Source organism: Podarcis tiliguerta (assembly GCF_965153285.1).
Source record: "Podarcis tiliguerta genome assembly, chromosome: 14".
In the NCBI taxonomy this organism is placed as follows: domain Eukaryota; kingdom Metazoa; phylum Chordata; class Lepidosauria; order Squamata; family Lacertidae; genus Podarcis; species Podarcis tiliguerta.
In genome coordinates, this window is record NC_139547.1 from 15,366,656 (window position 1) to 15,384,483 (window position 17,828).

Sequence of the window (17,828 nt, forward strand, 5' to 3'; positions counted from 1 at the left end):
CTGGTGAGCTTCTACCTTTATTTGATTTGATTGATCTGGGGAGGGAGGTTCAGAGGGAGGGAAGGAACAGGTAAGAACTAATCTGTTGATTTGAGAATAATTTGGACTGCAAGAATGGCCCACCAATAGAAGTATATGTTAGTAAGTAATGTGCAAGTAGTGTGACTAGCCAGCTGGGGCTACTTTGAGAATCAGGTGGAGGTCAGTGAGTCATCAAGTCTTATTACTACTGTGTAACTTTTGTTAGAGAGCAAAAATGACTTGGGTTAGCCTCGCAGATGTACCAGAAGCTCAACCTATCTTCCAGGCTTCAGAAGCATTGAACTATTGACAAGCTGGAATATGTGCAGAGGAGGGCAACCAAGATGATCAGAATCTGGAAATCAAGCTGTATGACTTTGTTGAAGGAATTTGGTATGTTTAGCCTGGGAAAGAAGAGACTGAGAGGAGATAGGATCTCCTGCTCTGGAGGGTGGGGCTCAAACCAATGGATTCAAGTTACGAGAAAGGAGATTCTGACGAAACTTCAGGAAGAACGTTTTGACAGTAAGAGCTGTTTGAAAGTGGAATGGTCTCCCTCAGGAGGTTGTGGACTCTCCTTCCTTGGAGGTTTATAAGCAGAGGTCATGCCATGGATGCTTTCCTGCATTGCAGAAGTGTTGGGACTTGGGGAGCCTTGGGGTCCCTTCAAACTATGATTCTAATAATGTAACCAATACTCTACCAAAAGTAATCTTCTCTTCAAAGCACCTTCAATGCACTCTGGAATTTATGACCTGGGAGGAGACCATTGCCAGATATTGGTGCTGTTCTGTTTCTTGATCATTTATTATTGTGATGCTTTCAACTTTCTTTCATGGACTTCTTTTCAAAGACGGAATATCTTTCTGCCTATATTTTTGTCATCTCCTGTGTTCTTGGGCTTAGCCCAATTGCTTGATCTGCAGCGGAGCTTAATCCTAAATGAGCATATGGTTGCAATTCCATTCACAACTACTATAGTTTAGCCAAAGAAGTCTATGCCTACAGAAAGATAGAAAGAATATGGCGTAGATATCATTTTGTTTTATTGTAATTTTGATAGAAAGACACCGGTTCCATATTCCCATAAATGTTATCTCGGCTTAATTTTTTTATTGGTTTTCATCCCCGTTTCAATTTTTAAAGAGATTCCTCCCTTTTGAGCATCAAAACGCTGGATCTCTTCAGCTGTTATACTTCTGTTTCTCTATTGCAGACTTCTTCAACCTCAGCCCTCCAGATGTTTTGAGACTACAATTTCCATCATCCCAGACCACTGGTCCTGCTAGCTAGGGATTATTGGAGTTGTAGGCCAAAAACATCTGGAGGGCCGAGGTTGAGGAAGTCTACTCTATTGTTTGTTTTCCATTCCAGATTACCGTATTTTTCGCCCCATAGGATGCACCAGCCCATAAGACGCACCTAGTTTTTTGTGGGGGAAATAAAGGAAAACATTTTTATTCCCCCCCCCCCGGGCTCCCATGGCTTGCGGAGAGCTGCGCAAAGCCTGGAAAGCGAGAGGGGTCAGTGCACACCGACCCCTCTCGCTCTCCAGGCTTCAGCGAAAGCCTGCATTCGCCCCATAGGACGCACACACATTTTCCCTTCATTTTTGGAGGGGAAAAAGTGCGTCCTATAGGGTGAAAAATAAGGTAGTTTCTCTTCCAGCATATAATAAAGAAAGAGGTAAACGTTTAAACCAGTGAGGGGTCCTGGTTTGCAGCTCCTCACCCCAATTTTGGACTCCCCAACTTCCATCAACATCTGCCAGCATAGCCAATGGCCAGAAGTGATTTGTAGTATTCAGTCAAGCAACATTCTGAAAGACCATCCTTGCATTAAGTAAGCCAAGGCTTCTGAAACAAGCTGTAAAAAGTGCTAAGCAGACAGACTGAGCTTGGGTGTGATAAATTTCACCAGCCGATTTAGAGTTTTCAACTTTAAACCGGTTCTTGTCCTTGTGTCTTCCTTGAACATCTGCAAATATTACCCATTGGATCTCTTTGTAGGGTGGGAATAATGAGTTCAAGGGGTCTAGTTTTTGTTTGCCTGTTTTTAACCTGCTCCTCTGCCTTTAACAGCCTTCAGATTTGCTCCTGCTGATCTCTATACTGCACCTGATAATTGTTGATCAATCTACTCTTAAAGGCACAGGAACAGGTAGGCTGTTAATTGTCTGGTCAGTTGGAAAAACCTGTTTCTGCTCATCAAGGAACTTGGGAGAGTGGCTTGCAGGTATCTCTTGAGGTCTGTTAGATGCCTGCATTCCTGCATAAAAGTGAATTCAAGGAAGAAAATAACTGTCTAGGAAGAGAGCTTACACCAAGTCAGGAATCTAGACCAGGGTGGATATAATTTCAATCAAATCAATTTAAATCACTAGTAAGACAGACTTGATTTCAATCAATTTTTTAACAGAAAGACTCATTCTTGCTGGTATAATCTTAATATTTACAACCAGATGCAGATTTCATTTTTGGAATAATAAATTTTCAGAGTAGTTTTTACAGTTATATTAAAAATTACTGTTAGAAATACATAGATAATTATGAAGTTATTGTGAGGTTTGATAAGTTAATCGTTTGTATTTGGACAACGTTTCTGCTGTACTTTATTAGAAGTAGAAAAACAATCATTTCCTTAATAACAATTTAAACAATTTATTTAACTAAAACAATCACATTATAGCATTTGTATCCATGCTTGTTAACTGGTGTGGTTAAACTTTTTTTTTTTTTAAACTTAGACTGAGTTTTAACACACATGAAAAACTTAAAACAAATCCTTATTTCCTGTTGGATAGCCTTTGGACTATAATGTAACTTAAATAGAAAACTATCTTTAAAAAGATTCTTCCTCCAAAAGCATTTTATTTTAAAAATCCAATTTAAATAAATGATTTAAATTTTAAAAATCTTGTTTTTTTATTATTATTATTTTTTAAAAATCATTGAATTTTATGCACCCTGAGCTAAACCCAACTTGGCTATGGGAGAGGTTGGCTGCGGTCCTGTGCTGTCAAACCTGAGCATCATGAGGAATTAGAAGGATCTCACAACCCCAAACAACTTCATTAATAAAATCTGTTGCCCAGGCGTCCTGCAGGAGCTGACTCATCCTTGGTAAGCAACTGAAGAAGTTTATGGTTCTAGAACCGCTTGGCCCTTCTATCTTGTTAGGAAAGTCCCTAACACCATCCCCTAGCAACAAGGGAGCGTGCATTTATGATGCTGGAAGAATCCGTTTTGGAACACTGGAGAGCAGTGCAAAGAGTCATCAGGATAAGCCCATGAATTTTGGGTCCTCTGAACAGGCGTAAGATGAAGCAACGTGATTGCACAAGGAAGCAGACCATCCAAGTGTCAAAATGAAAAAGGGGTGGTGAACGGGCTGCCAACCCAACTCCATTGAGAGCCCCACTTGGTCTTCTTGCAAGCCTGCAAATGGCTTCTAGGTCAACAAAGATGCCTGACAACTTCAATATATACCATCTACTGTGAGTTTCTGTTTTATACAAACCAATCGCTAATTAATTACCATCTAATGACTGGGGAGAAATCCCTGCATTTTCTCCATTCCTTGGAGAATTGAGTGTTGCGACCAGCAAAGAAGCATCAGGGCAGGAAAATTGTTTCCCTGTTTTTTATCTAGAAAGTTTGCTTGGACATTAAACATTTACTCATGGTGCTGGAAAGACTCTAAAATTGACCTTTGGGTTGTGGACCAAGCCTATTTCCAACTAATTTTCCCCACCCAGTGCTTTACTGCTTGAACAGTCCGTCAAAAAAGAGCATCATCTGTGAAGATCATGTTCTTGTGTTTCCGGACAACTAACACCATTCCAGAGGGTGTACAATCTGACCAAACAGTTGTTGTTGTTGTTTAGTCGTTTAGTCGTGTCCGACTCTTCATGACCCCATGGACCAGAGCACGCCAGGCCCTCCTGTCTTCCACTGCCTCCCGCAGTTTGGTCAAACTCATGCTGGTAGCTTCGAGAACACTGTCCAACCATCTCGTCCTCTGTCGTTCCCTTCTCCTTGTACCCTCCATCTTTCCCAACATCAGGGTCTTTTCCAGGGAGTCTTCTCTTCTCATGAGGTGGCCACAGTATTGGCGCCTCAGCTTCAGGATCTGTCCTTCCAGTGAGCACTCAGGGCTGATTTCCTTAAGGATGGGTAGGTTTGATCTTCTTGCAGTCCATGGGACTCTCAAGAGTCTCCTCCAGCACCATAATTCAAAAGCATCAATTCTTCAGCGATCAGCCTTCTTGATGGTCCAGCTCTCACTTCCATACATCACTACTGGGAAAACCATAGCTTTAACTATATGGACCTTTGTTGGCAAGGTGATGTCTCCGCTTTTTAAGATGCTGTCTAGGTTTGTCATTGCTTTTCTCCCAAGAAGCTGGCATCTTGTAATTTCGTGACTGCTGTCACCATCTGCAGTGATCATGGAGCCCAAGAAAGTAAAATCTCTCACTGCCTCCATTTCTTCCCCCATGTTTGCCAGGAGGTGATGGGACCAGTGGCCATGATCTTAGTTTTTTTTGATGTTGAGCTTCAGACTATATTTTTGCCCTCCAGCCTTTCGCACGATGAATTCTGCATGTAAGTTAAACAATTAGGGAGACAATATACAGCACAGAGACATAGTCGGGTATATATGGAAAGCAATGTTTGAATGCACTTGATAGATGTAAAGTCTTTGCTTTTGTCACAATGTGAACGAGGCTTGTTTGACTATAGTTTGGCTTTGGGAATACAGCAAGGGTGCCCTTCCCTTGGAGAGTTCGGACGAGGCAATGGACAGATCCGACGACGAGACAAACCCCCAATACCAAGGACTAACTGGCCTACGGAACTTGGGCAACACCTGCTACATGAATGCTGTCATACAGTGCCTCTGTAGTGTTTCCCCGCTGGTGGAATATTTTCTCTCTGGAAGGTATACAGCATCGCTAAACAAGTAAGTTAATGGCCTTGCTCTGCTTAATTTTGCTTGTCCGAAGATCAGAGCCTGAACTGGCTCCGGGATTTGTTGGCAAGGTGCCCCCGGATAGCACCCTCTTTTCTGACCCACTTCCACTCTGGGGATTAGGGGGAAGCCCATCGCTACAGCACTTCCTCCTAGAGATGCCTCATTGATTCCTTACTTTATCTCAGTATCGGCCTGGGCGTTTTAGTCGGGGGGGGGGGGGGAAGCCTATGTCCCCAGTACTGAAGTATTATCGGGGGCCGTTCTGTGGAGGAGCCTTGCCCTTGGAGGATTTCTAGCTTGTCGGAATCCTAAGTCAGGGGTCAGCAAACCTTTTCAGCAGGGGCAGGTTTGTCCACTGTCCCTCAGACCTTGTGGGGGGCGAACTATATTTTGGGGAACAAAATATGAACAAATTCCTGTGCCCCACAAATAACCCAGAGATGCATTTAAATTAAAAGCAAACATTCTACTCATGTAAAAACACGCTGATTCCCGGACCATATACGGACCAGATTTAGAAGGTGATTGGGCTGGATCCGGCCTCCAGGCCTAGTTTGCCTACCCATGTCCTAAGTCCTCACTGATATATAGAGTGACACCACCCTTACCTGTCCTATAGAGTTTATGTGCAAAAGTAACCGTGCCCCAATGACTCCTCCCCAGTGGCGTAGCGTGGGTTGTCAGCACCCGGGGCAAGGCAAGTAATTTGCACCCCCCCCCCGCTGCACTGTCCCTCCCCCAGATAGTCCCTCGCTCTCTCTCCACACCGCACTGCACGCCTGGCACCCTCCCCTCCACAGTGGGCAGCGACCCAGCGGCTTGGATCGGATTCACACAGCCAGCACTGCAGTGACAGAGAGAGAGTGAGTGAGCCAGGTAGGGGCAGAGAGCTGCGAGTGCGAGCGCCCCCCCCCAGATGTTGCGGCTGGTGCGGCCGGCCCCCCCTGCACCCCCCACGCTACGCCACTGCTTCTCCCATTTCACCAGGTTTCTGTTATGCATTCTAGACCTACCCTCTCCTCCTAAGAACAAGCACCCCAGCTCACCTATTTTGGCTCAGAAGCTTGTACCGTTGGTATAACAAAATTGTAGAGTTTGAAGGGACCCCAAGGCTCACCAAGTCCCAACCCCCTGCAATGCAGGAATCTCAGCTAAAGCATCTATGACAGACGGCCATCCAACCTCTGCTTATAAACCTCCAAGGAAGGAGAGTCCACAACCTCCCGAGGGAGGTCGTTCCACTTTCAAACAGCTCTTCCTGATGTTTCGTCAGAATCTCCTTTCTTGTAACTTGAATCTATTGGTTCGAACCCCACCCTCCAGAGCAGGAGAAAACAAGCTTGTTCCCCCTTTCATGTGACAACCCTTGAGATATTTGTGTGGGAATGTTTAGGGATGCAGGGGAGGATATATTGTCTAAGATATCCTATCCCAACTTGTCTTTACAAGTTCAACAAAATCAGCAGAGTTAACATTCCCCCTTTTTAAAAACATACACACAGCAGATAGCCTGCTCAGACTCGTTAGAGTCTCTGTGAATATTTCCTGGTATTTTCCCCGTTTAATCCCTCCTAAAATAAGATGCTACACAGTCTTCTATAAAGTATAAAATGTTGATTCACAAGTAATCATCTGTTCACACAAAAGGTTCCCAGAAGGCAGACTAAAAAGGTTAGAACATAGTTTAAATGTGGTGACTATCTCCTTATGGGTGAAAGCCCCCCTTTTCTTCTCTTGGCCTGGAGCCAAGGGTGCATCTTAGTAGTGCTGTTGTTAAGATGGCATCAATAGAGGCAAGAGAGATAAGATGGTAGCCAGCCTGTGGTTCTGGTTCTTTCTACTTCAGGAGAGGCCACGCCCATCTCACGTTACACATAGGAAGTTTTGTCTCAGTCTTGGAAAGCAGGAAGTTCTGGCTGGAGGACTGAGATAACCTTCATGTCTACTCTAGCAGCAACAACAACAATCATAATTTATTATCGCCCATCTGGCTGGGTTTCCCCAGCCACTCTGGGCGGCTTCCACAAAGACAAAAAATACACTAAGATGTCACACATTAAAAACTTTCCTGAACAGGGCTGCCTTAAGATGTCTTCTGAATGTCAGGTAGTTGTTTATCTCTTTGACATCTGATGGGAGGGCGTTTCACAGGGCGGGTGCCACTACTGAGAAGGCCCTCTGCCTGGTTCCCTGTAGCTTTGCTTCTCGCAATGAGGGAACCGCCAGAAGGCCCTCGGCGCTGGACCTCAGTGTCCGGGCAGAACGATGGGGGTGGAGACGCTCCTTCAGGTATACTTGGCCAATGCCGTTTAGGGTTTTAAAGGTCAACACCAACACTTTGAATTGTGCTCAGAAACGTACTGGGAGCCAATGTAGGTCTTTCAAGACCGGTGTTATGTGGTCTCGGTGGCCGCCCCCAGTCACCAGTCTAGCTGCCGTGTTCTGGATTAGTTGTAGTTTCTGGGTCACCTTCAAAGGTAGCCCCATGTAGAGTGCATTGCAATAGTCCAAGCGGGAAATAACTAGATCATGCACCACTCTTGCGAGACAGTCCGCGGGCAGGTAGGGTCTCAGCCTGCATAGCAGGTAGAGCTGGTAAACAGCTGCCCTGGATACAGAATTGACCTGCGCCTCCATGGACAGCTGTGAGTACAAAATGACTCCCAGGCTGTGCACCTGGTCCTTCAGAGGCACAGTTACCCCATTCAGGACCAGGGAGTCCTCCACACCAGCCTGCCCCCTGTCCCCCAAAAACAGTACTTCTGTCTTGTCAGGATTCAACCTCAATCCATTAGCTGCCATCCATCCTCCAACTGCCTCCAGGCACTCACACAGGGCCTTCACTGGTTCTGATTTGAAAGAGAGGTAGAGCTGGGTATCATCTGCATATTGATGGACACCCAGTCCAAACCCCCTGATAATCTCTCCCAGCGGCTGCATGTAGATGTTGAAAAGCATGGGGGAGAGGACGGAACCCTGAGGCACCCCACAAGTGAGGGCCCAGAGGTCTGAACACTCATCCCCCACCACCACTTTCTGAACACTGCCCAGGAGAAGGAGCGGAACCACTGTATAACAGTGCCCCCAGCAATGTTGTGTTTGACTGCACCTGATTCTTACATCCCACAATTTAAAGATAGCTATCCTATCTCCTCTCAGTCTCCTCTTTCCCAGGCTAAACATACCAAATTCCTTCAACCATTCCTCAAAAGGCTTGGTTTCCAGACCCTTTATCATCTAGGTTGCCCTCCTCTGCTCACGTTCGTACGCATGGTGTGTCTCCTCCAAATGTCTTTGATACCTCTCTGAAGGCTCATTGATACTTCCATTTCCCCCGCCGCTTCCCTCAGGAAAAGCTCCAACCACTACTACTACTACTACTACTACTACTACTACTACTAATAATAATAATAATAATTTATTATTTGTACCCCGCCCATCTGGCTGGGTTTCCCCAGCCAATCTGGGCGGCTTCCAACAAAGATGAAAAATACACTAAAATGTCACATATTAAAAACTTCCCTGAGCAGGGCTGCCTTCAGATGTCTTCTGAATGTCAGATAGTTGCTTATTGCCTTGACATCTGGTGGGAGGGTGTTCCACAGGGCAGACGCCACTACCGAGAAGGCCCTCTGCCTGGTTCCCTGTAACATGGCCTCTCGCAGTGAGGGAACCGCCAGAAGGCCCTCGGAGCTGGACCTCAGTGTCCGGGCAGAACGATGGGGGTGGAGATACCCACAACTTTTGTCCAGCAGGCAGATAGTTGTACCCATGACATTCTGCACTGGAGACTGTATCCTTGCTGGTTTTCTCCCTGCAAATCTCTCGTTGTAGGTTATGTTTACTTTTAAGCTTGGGCTTCAATAGGTCAAAAAGGGAAGGGGCAGAGCAAAAGAAGGCTTTGCACAGCTTAAAAGCAATAATGAAAAAGACATTTCCCCAATCTAGCAAACAATAGACGGAGGCTGATCATGGGGAGCTACTACCCAAAGCCAAAGGCTGCATAGACTTCAAGCTTTACTCAGTGTAGCAAGTGAGATGTACACGTTTTGCTAAGATGCTTTGAGCCGTTGGGTTGCCTACTGAATTCTAGGAGCCATTGGGGGTCGTACTTTTTCCAGTGTTAACCATGATGGATGATTATCTTGTTCAAAATGATCCTGCACTGCCCTGTTGATCTCTTAAGGGAGGATGGAGAGATAGCGACTGCTTTTGCTTATTTGATGAATGATATGTGGCTGGGGGACTTTGACTGCGTGTCCCCAGAGGTGTTCCGATTGGTCATTGGTGAGCGATACCCAGCTTTCATCAAGAAGACCCAGCAGGATGCCCAGGAGTTTCTGATTTATGTCTTGAATGAGCTGCATGAAGCTCTCAAGAAGGTGAGTCATGGAGTCGAATTCAATTAACCAGCCCCACTAGCACCGAAGCCTGTGCAAGGACTTCCACAAGCAGACTAGGGCTTTCCCCCTTTCCCTCCACCTGCACCCCTTAAAATCGGCTCTGGCGGGTCAGGGAAATCCCCAGAACATCACCTAGGGGAAAGGAGATCGTTCCACCTGGCAATGTGAAAAGCTTGCACCGACAGAATGATTGCCAGAGTGCTACGTTGAATTCCTCTCTGTCTTTATAACTTGCCACTCTAGCCGTCCACTGAATTCTCATCTTTTGCAACACCTTGTGGCAATGAGTTCCACAGTCAGATTAAGACGGTGGGAGTAGTATTTTTGATTTCAGCAGTTTGTCTTGTACTTCATCTAGAGCTGGTTCACAAATGCTGCTCTGTGTGTGCTTGTCTGCAAATCACCCCCTCAATACCATCCTTTTCAGTGTAACAGCTGAGACGCTAAATGCTCTCAGTCAAGTGTTACATAAGCGTGTGTGAATGTTTCACTGGGTAAACTATGATCTGGGATGCTTTGGATGAGGTTTGAGGAGCTCTGAGCTTTTCCCCTCATGCACCCCAATTCCCATATTCCTGAGTGGGTTGGGATTTTGGGGGGGTTTTGCAACCCAGAGTTTGCCTATTTCCTCTGAACTAGATAAATATGATTATAAATCCACATTCAATCTTTGGCTTGCAAGCCTGGTTTGTGGACATAGCAATTTTTCATTGCATTGCACTTTTAATTTGTATATGGGTGACTCTCGGCTTACGGTTGGGTTGCATTTTGGGGATAGTGTGTAAAGCCAAAATTGTGTATAGTCAAAACACATTAGGTTCAGTGGTGGGTGGGATTGCCAAAGTCTTTTTTCTCCACCCCATTTTTAATATTTTTTTTGCCAAGTGCATAAAGCTGAATGCACACAAATTGAATGCATGTAACTTGCAAGTTAACCCGTACTGCCTATACACACATGCTGAAGAAACAACAGAAATACAACGAAGATCACACATCTTATAACAATCTGATCCAATATAAGTCATAATAAAAAAAGACTTAAAATAGGCACCTACTATTCAATAAAGCAATAGTCAATAGTTTATTTTATTTATGCCACATTGGCTCTTCACTCTCAACAATTGCAAAATAAATAAATAAATTATAGTCAATTAAAAAGAGTGGAAAGTCATAATCTGTCAAGAGCCAGGAATTAAATGTTGGGAGGGACCACCCCATGGCCCAGGCTCCTATGGCCTCTTTATGTAATGCCAAATAATTTCCTTCCCTTAAAGAGGAAAAACAATACAGGAATCTATACTCAACATTATTTTGTGATGCAGCCAGAAGCTTAGCAATAAATCATTCAGTTCCAGCTGAGACTTCAATGAGCAAATTGATAGTGGAGACTTTATGCATATAGGAAATGGTAGAGGAGATTGGAGGGAGTAATTACCTGCAGCCAAGCACTTGTTTTTAATGCATATGGGAATAAATGTAATTTAAAAATCTGAGCCATCATTAAAAACCCCCGAAATAAAGGAATCGAGGCCTAGCCCTGAGACTCTGATACGGAATCCAAACAGGATTGTTATGCCTTTAACGGCAATTTCTTGCTGTGACCGAGGATGATTTTGAAGACTTTTAGTTACAATAAGCAAGCGGGAGGGTGGAAATATCGTCTGTGACACGGCACATCGCTTCCCTTGCAGACAAGTAGGAGAAGAAGCCAGGGGACCTCATCGTCTGCTTGGGAATCCAGGGGCTGCGTCGGCGAGTCCTCCATAATCACCCGGCTTTTTGAAGGACATCTCAGTTACGACATCATGTGTTTGGAATGCCAAACGACGACATACAAAAACGAGATCTTCACCGTATTATCTCTTCCCATCCCTTACGAAACTGAATGCTCGCTAGAGGTAATAGTTTCTCCCTTGCTGAGCAAAGCTGCCCGAGCTTAAGCCCAGCTTAAGTTGTTGCTGCAATGTTGATTTTAACCCTCTTTAGGCAACTTGCCTGCAGGGCTGGAAACAGCCAACCTCCACTTGTCAGAATGCAAGCCCATCGGTCCATAGTGTAGAGAATCTATCTGCCTTGCAAGCAGAAGGTCCCAGATTTAATCCTAGGCATCTGCAGGTAGGGTTGAAATCCTGGAGAGATGCTGTTGGTTAGTGTAGACCAGGGTTTCCCAGACTTGGGTCTTCAGCTGTTTGGGGACTACAACTCCTATCATCCCTAGCTAGCATGACCAGTGGTCAGGAATGATGGGAATTGTAGTCAAAAAACAGTTGGAGACCCAAGCTTGGGAAACTTTGGGGTAGACAATGTACCAATGGTCTGACTCAGTACAGTGGACATTTGGGTTGCGAACGTGATCCGTGTGGGAGGCACGTTCGCAACCCGCCGCACCACGTCTGCACACGCACGGGTTGCGATTCGATGCTTCTGCGCATGCGCAAAGCGCGATTAAGTGCTTGTGCGCATGTGTGACCACCAAAACTTGGAAGTAACCCATTCTGGTACTTCAGGGTTTTGTTGCGTCCGTACCCCAAAAAAACGCAACCTGAAGCATCTGTAACCCGAGGTATGACTGTATAAGGCAGTTTCCTATGCATAGCTGTCAACTTGCAGATTTGAAAATAAGGGACCAGCAGCCAAAATAAGAGACCTGCAGCCTCACCTGTTCCAGGCACTCCAGTCTTCCTGTCCTCCTGCAGTCTGGTCAAACTCATGCTGGTAGCTCCGAGAACACTGTCCAACCAACTTTGTAACCAGAGGTTCAACTGAATAGAATCTGAATCACATGCACCACAAGGCCTATGCAGCCTCAACTTAAGATGGCTCCCCGGCCTGGCTTTGCACTGCAAAGTTTGCAGCAGCACGTGCAACAAAATGGCATCCAGCATTCAAACCCCCCCTCAGCTTGCATTAACTAGCCACACACAAGGCATTCAAGCTCCACCCCCCAGTCGTTCTTAGACTTCTTATTGGGTGAGCAACACAGCCAAGCAACACAGTTGGAGCCTCCCTCCTCCCTGGCCGGCAGGGAGGGAGGGAGAGGAGCTGCTTCCTTTGAAATTTAAGGGACATCCATCAATAAGGGACAGCAGTGGGACATGGCCCTGGAATAAGGGACTGTCCCTTCAAATAAGGGACACTTGACAGCTATGTTCCTATGTGTTCTTCCTATGTGTTCTTACATGGTAAACAGGAACATGACTATGGGTCATGCTTGTCCCGAGATGTTGATAGCAGGTAGAAGGTCTCTCTCACTGCAGTGATGGGTTGTAGTGTTAAATAGCTCTGCAGCTACACAAAGACAAATCTTTGGGTAGCTAACCTTCACAAGTTAGATAATTTGAATGCCTCTCTTCAGCAAGAGTGACTCACAATCAATCCGTTAACACAAGACAGTCCCTGCCTCCTGACCGGCAATCTGAAAAAACATGATGCACAAGCGGAAAGGGACAGGGAGGGGACGGTGGGGGAGAAGCAAACTCAGGTACCAAATATTAAATGGTAGATATCATAATGACCAGGTGGCATAGGAACAGTTCAGGGCAAGGAGATGCCTGATTGAGCTTGGCTTGTGATGCAAGTTGGTGGAAGCAACCCAGCTTCCCACCTCCTCTTGAAGCAGCCTGATGGAATGGCTGCTGCCAGGAGACAAGCCTAATGGAGCTAGTCTTTTGGCAGAGCTGATGGAAGGATTCCTGCTTTTCAGCAATTACGGAGCAGTGTCTGCAGGTAGGTTAGTTATAGTGGTTTGACATGTTGACTAATAATTCCACCTCTTCCCCCTCCAAAAAAATCCCCACTTTTTTTGGGCCCAGGAATGCCTCGAATGCTTCTTTCAGCAAGACATATTGACTTGGAACAACCAGATTAACTGCTCCTGCTGTGGGATAAAGACAGATGCCGCTGTGAGAGCCAGCATAGCGAAGGCGCCAAAAATAGTTATCTTCCATCTAAAGAGGTACCGTTCTTCTTATTTACAGCATCTCATGTGCTCTCCAGGTGGCTGTGGCGCAGGTCACAAAGAAACGGTTGCTTAATATGGGAAAGGGGGAATAATTTGCCAAGTAGATTGGGTAAACTATTTGAAAGTGATTTCTGATTATGATCATTTATTTTCAGGTTTGACTGTCAAGGCAGTTATAAAAAGAAACTGAAAACCGACATCTACTATCCGTTAAATAACCTGGATTTGTCCTCTTACATATATCCACTCTTTCGGAAAAACCCAAAATACAGCTTATTTGCTGTGGTGGTAAGTGACATAGAAGACTATTTATTCTAGTGCATATAAGTCTGTTGGTCCAACACACTCCTGAATCACATCAAAGCTGGTAAGAAAAGGTGAGAGGGATAGGAAGGCGATGACACTGTCTGGGAAACGGGGAGCTTTGGGCTCTTCAAAACACATCACTCTCTAGTCTATGATCAGGGAGACTCAGGTCGAAATTGCCACCGCCTTGCTTGCTAAGTGACCATAGTCAGATTACAATTTCTCAATGTGCTGGTTGCAGGGGGAAAGGGATGGTACCAGGCTTGGCTCCTTGGAACAAATGAACAAAATGCTCTTTTGGTTACTGTAATGGTTCTAGGGGTTGCTCGTGCGTAAGTTGCCGTTACTCCTGGCTAGGTTGCCTGGTTGAACCCTTTCTGTCTGGACAGCCTGAATCTCTTCCAGCATAGAAGCTGTTTGACGCCCAGTCTCCTCCTACTCTGCCTGCGTGGAAGTCTTCTGCACAAAGAGGGTGTGGACAGCGGAGTACTCGTGCCCTCTCCGCTGGTCTCCGGCGAGGAGTCCTGGAGCCACCTCTCCGATTCCCCCATCTGCCCCCCTTCTCCACTGGTGTTACGCTGATTTCCTTCCCCAGCGGGTGGGCTACCTCTCTCCCTACTGGGACCCTCTCCGCCATCCCTCTGGAGCCTCCTCTCCGCCTCCAGCTCCGATGGCAGTTCCCTGACAGTTACCTTTTGATTTATTGCAGAACCATTTTGGAGATCTGGATGGTGGCCACTACACTGCATACTGCAAACACCCTCCCACCCAAAGCTGGTACAACTTTGACGACTCTCAGATCAGCGAGATCCCAGACCCTTCTGTGCAAACGTCTGCAGCTTATCTGCTGTTTTACAGCAGTCAAACTTTCTCTGTGCCGGTAAAAAACCAAAATGGCTAGGAAACGCACTGAAAACCATCGCGTACGTAGGATGCAGTGGTACTGTTAGCAAACGTTTCCTGACCCGGGCCGGCCAGGTTTTGAGTCATCCTTAAGGAAGAGGAACCACATTTCCTAATGCCTGCGTTCAGGCTGTAACGTGGTATTTAAAAATGGGATTGTGAACAGCTTCTCCCTTCAGCGAAAAGACAGGTGCCAGACACGGACTCATTTTCAGTAAGCTTTCGGAGAAAGCAACAAACCGCTAGATAAATAAAGTCTTCCTGGGCAGCCAGAGTCTAAAGGAGTGTTGTTTTTTTATTATTATTATTACAGAATCCAAGATGAAATATAATTTTAAATGGGTTATATACATATGCATATATGTAGCAGATCTTTGAGACCCAGGGACACAGACCCACAAGCCTTAAAAGGGGGAACAGACACTCAAAACAAGTTATTATTAATAAGCTGGACCAATTATGGCCCTATCAGGAGGAGAGCTAATGACAGCAGGCAGTGACTGCCTTCATCCACTCAAGTTGTACCCAGTGTAAGGCTCACGCAGGGCAACATTGCCTGCCCTCCCATCATAATACCACTCTTTGGGATCTAAATGGGATTATTTTCACAAGGAGTAAGGGAAAGCCGAAAATCCAAACTTGTCAGGTGTCCAAAACAGGCAAAGAAGTTCTTTAACAGGCCATTGTATTTTCAAATAATTGCTTCAATAAGTTATTAAAAAGGAAAATATCAATTCTGTAATATATACATTTTAGGGTGTGCAGATATCAATGCCGTAGCTCAAACAAAAAAATACAGCTGTGCTCTTCCTTATCTGTAAGAATGAAGACATTCTAGACAAAAAAAAAAGCAACCCCTTTTCTGTTCTAGTGGTTCTCAAAGGACCACATACCTTTATTATATACATACTTCGCATGTGCAAGTCTGCAATCAATATGTACACATACATTCCTACCTGTTTACATCATTCTAAGATATTCACAGTAGAATCAAGCTTAAGGTTAGTGTGAAAAGGCATAAATGTGGGAGACAAAAAAGATATTGTTGGGTTCAGGGGCATTTTAAACCCACATATTAATGACTTTTAAAAAGGGCTAAGCTAGATTTATCATTTTGGAGCATTACTAAAAATAAGTTGGTTTCAAAACTAGTTGTTCCATATTATTAAACAGCAGAGTTAACAATTTTTGGACTAAGCAATAGCACTAACAGACACCTCAGCTGAGAAACCGCTGCAAACATCTTCTTCCTCAGCAACGGACCTTTTACTCATCACAGCTCAGCTTATTATAGGATGCATTTACAAAAAAGACACCAATATTCTTCAAATGTTTCTTTATGTGGCTATATCGGCGGTTCGCTGTTCAAAAGAAGTGTAAAGGAGGATATAAGCAGCTGAGGATTTCACAGAGGATGCAGAGATGTCCGAGACTTCATGATCATCAAACTTAAACCATCGCTGTTTGGCAGCATTTTTGCAGTAGGCTGTGTAATGTCCTCCATCCAGCCCTCCGTAATGATTCTAGACAGAACAGGAACGAAATTAGGGGACCGCAAAATGTTATTTGGCCCAAATACTTCCCAGTACTCAAAAATCAAGGCATAAACTACTCCCAAGTGCAACTGAAAAGAATAAAGCCTTCAAGGGGGAAATGTTAATAAACAACACTACAATGCACATGGTTGCTTAACTGGTGATGTTAGATACAGATTAACTGGCAGGTAAGATTCATAGCTACACAAAATTACTTACAGATACTGCAAACAGGTTATATCTCTTCAAGTTACTCTTTGGGCCAATAACATATTGCGATAAGTCAAGGTTTTCCAATGGGAAGTCCACTGAGGACTGAAGCTTTTGCTTCCACCGTCCATCGTAAGAAAACCTAGGCATGAAAAGCATTAAGAATTACATTGAAAGCTGAAAAGGTATTACGGAAAAAACTAAAGCAAGGATTTCCACACCGCTGTTCATTGCACATGCTATGCCACCATACTGTTTTGTTGCTTCTGTTTTGTGTTTTTATCTTGTGAACCGCTCTGAGATCTTCTGATGGTGGGCGGTATATAAACCTTATAAATAAAATTAAAATAAAGTAAAATTTCCCAAAGTGTCACCTCACAGACCAATTAGTTGCTTATGTGACCAAATAGCAGGATGGTTTAAGATGAATATCACATCCTGAAAATTTCTTGCTTTTGTTTAAGGAGTTCCCTGGGTATAATTAAACCTACTCCTTGGTTTAATTAATTTGGTCATCAGGAAACCAATTGCTTCAGGCCATACGGCCAATGTAACATGCAAAGCAGGGGCAAGGAATGTTTTCTGGCCGGCAAGCCAAATATTTATCTCCCCACCAGTGCTGGGCAAAATTTGACAAGTGGGTAGAGCTGCCCACCAGTCAATCACCAGTCAATCACTAGGATTTTGTGCTTTGACGTTCCAGTTGTCAGGACTTTAAAGTGCAGACTAGTTGAAAGTCCTTTTGCAAGAAGCCCTGTGGGAGTTTTACAGAGCAATGCAAAACTGTTTGCAAAAGGGCTTTCAAATAGCCCTGCACTGTGCTTTGGCTGCATGTGCCTGTTCCCAGGAGAGCAGCCAAGACAGAATTCAACCCCGCCCATTAGTTGTCATCACCATAGGAGGGATGTCAGCTGACTAGGTGTGGGTTTTGAGAAATGGCATTCTGGGTTGAATTTGACCCCCCGGCAGACAAGACTGGCCTGCAAACCAGAGTTATCCACCAAAATGTAAAATAAGCCCATAAGAGGCTTTGAACACATTACATTTCTGACCTCAAGATATGTATGTTATGCATCCTCCAACACTACCCCATGCAAATATATATTTCAGAGACTACATTTCTGAACTCAGTGCTAGAGTACTTCTTTTCATGCAAAAGTTCCCCGGTTCAATTCTGCAGCAGCACCAGTAAGGCCTGGAATGTCTCTGACATCCCAGAGAGCTGCAACTGAACCAAATGGACAATATGAAGCAGATTCCTATGTTACATTAAACAAAAAAAAAATCACCTTAGCGCTTTTAGGAAGGCTAAATAATCTGTACAGTTACTTTTGAGTCTTACCGCTTCAAGTGCACTAACAAAACAGGAGGCAGCTTCCAGATTTCTAATTTTTTCAAAGAATCTCTTCGGGTTTTGCAATGACTACAATGAAATCTATTGTTATCTGTCAGTTTTTCTTCTTTGGAGAATAATCTAAGGCATTCCTGAGGGGAGGGGGGGGGGAAGCAAAA

At 44.7% G+C, this 17,828-nt stretch overlaps 2 protein-coding genes across 4 annotated transcripts in view; one reads left to right on the forward strand and one right to left on the reverse strand.

Annotated features, from left to right (window-relative positions):
* Window positions 1-3,250: 3,250 nt before the first annotated feature.
* USP50 (ubiquitin specific peptidase 50) lies at window positions 3,251-14,852 on the forward strand. The gene is made up of 7 exons (XM_083412234.1): window positions 3,251-3,517; window positions 4,786-4,986; window positions 9,185-9,380; window positions 11,093-11,299; window positions 13,214-13,356; window positions 13,518-13,650; window positions 14,378-14,852. The coding sequence occupies exons 1-7, from the start codon at window positions 3,465-3,467 to the stop codon at window positions 14,567-14,569; spliced, it is 1,125 nt and encodes a 374-aa protein (XP_083268360.1). The 5' UTR covers window positions 3,251-3,464; the 3' UTR covers window positions 14,570-14,852.
* The window catches only part of USP8 (ubiquitin specific peptidase 8), a 35,384-nt gene continuing 32,402 nt past the window's right edge, over window positions 14,847-17,828 (reverse strand). For all 3 annotated transcript variants that reach the window (XM_083411878.1, XM_083411880.1, XM_083411879.1), the window contains 3 exons: window positions 17,659-17,801; window positions 16,326-16,458; window positions 14,847-16,094 (listed from right to left, as the gene is read on the reverse strand). In XM_083411878.1, coding sequence (XP_083268004.1) covers window positions 15,909-16,094; window positions 16,326-16,458; window positions 17,659-17,801 — 462 coding nt within the window. In that variant the 3' untranslated portion in view covers window positions 14,847-15,908. The remainder of the gene's footprint in view (window positions 16,095-16,325; window positions 16,459-17,658; window positions 17,802-17,828) is intronic.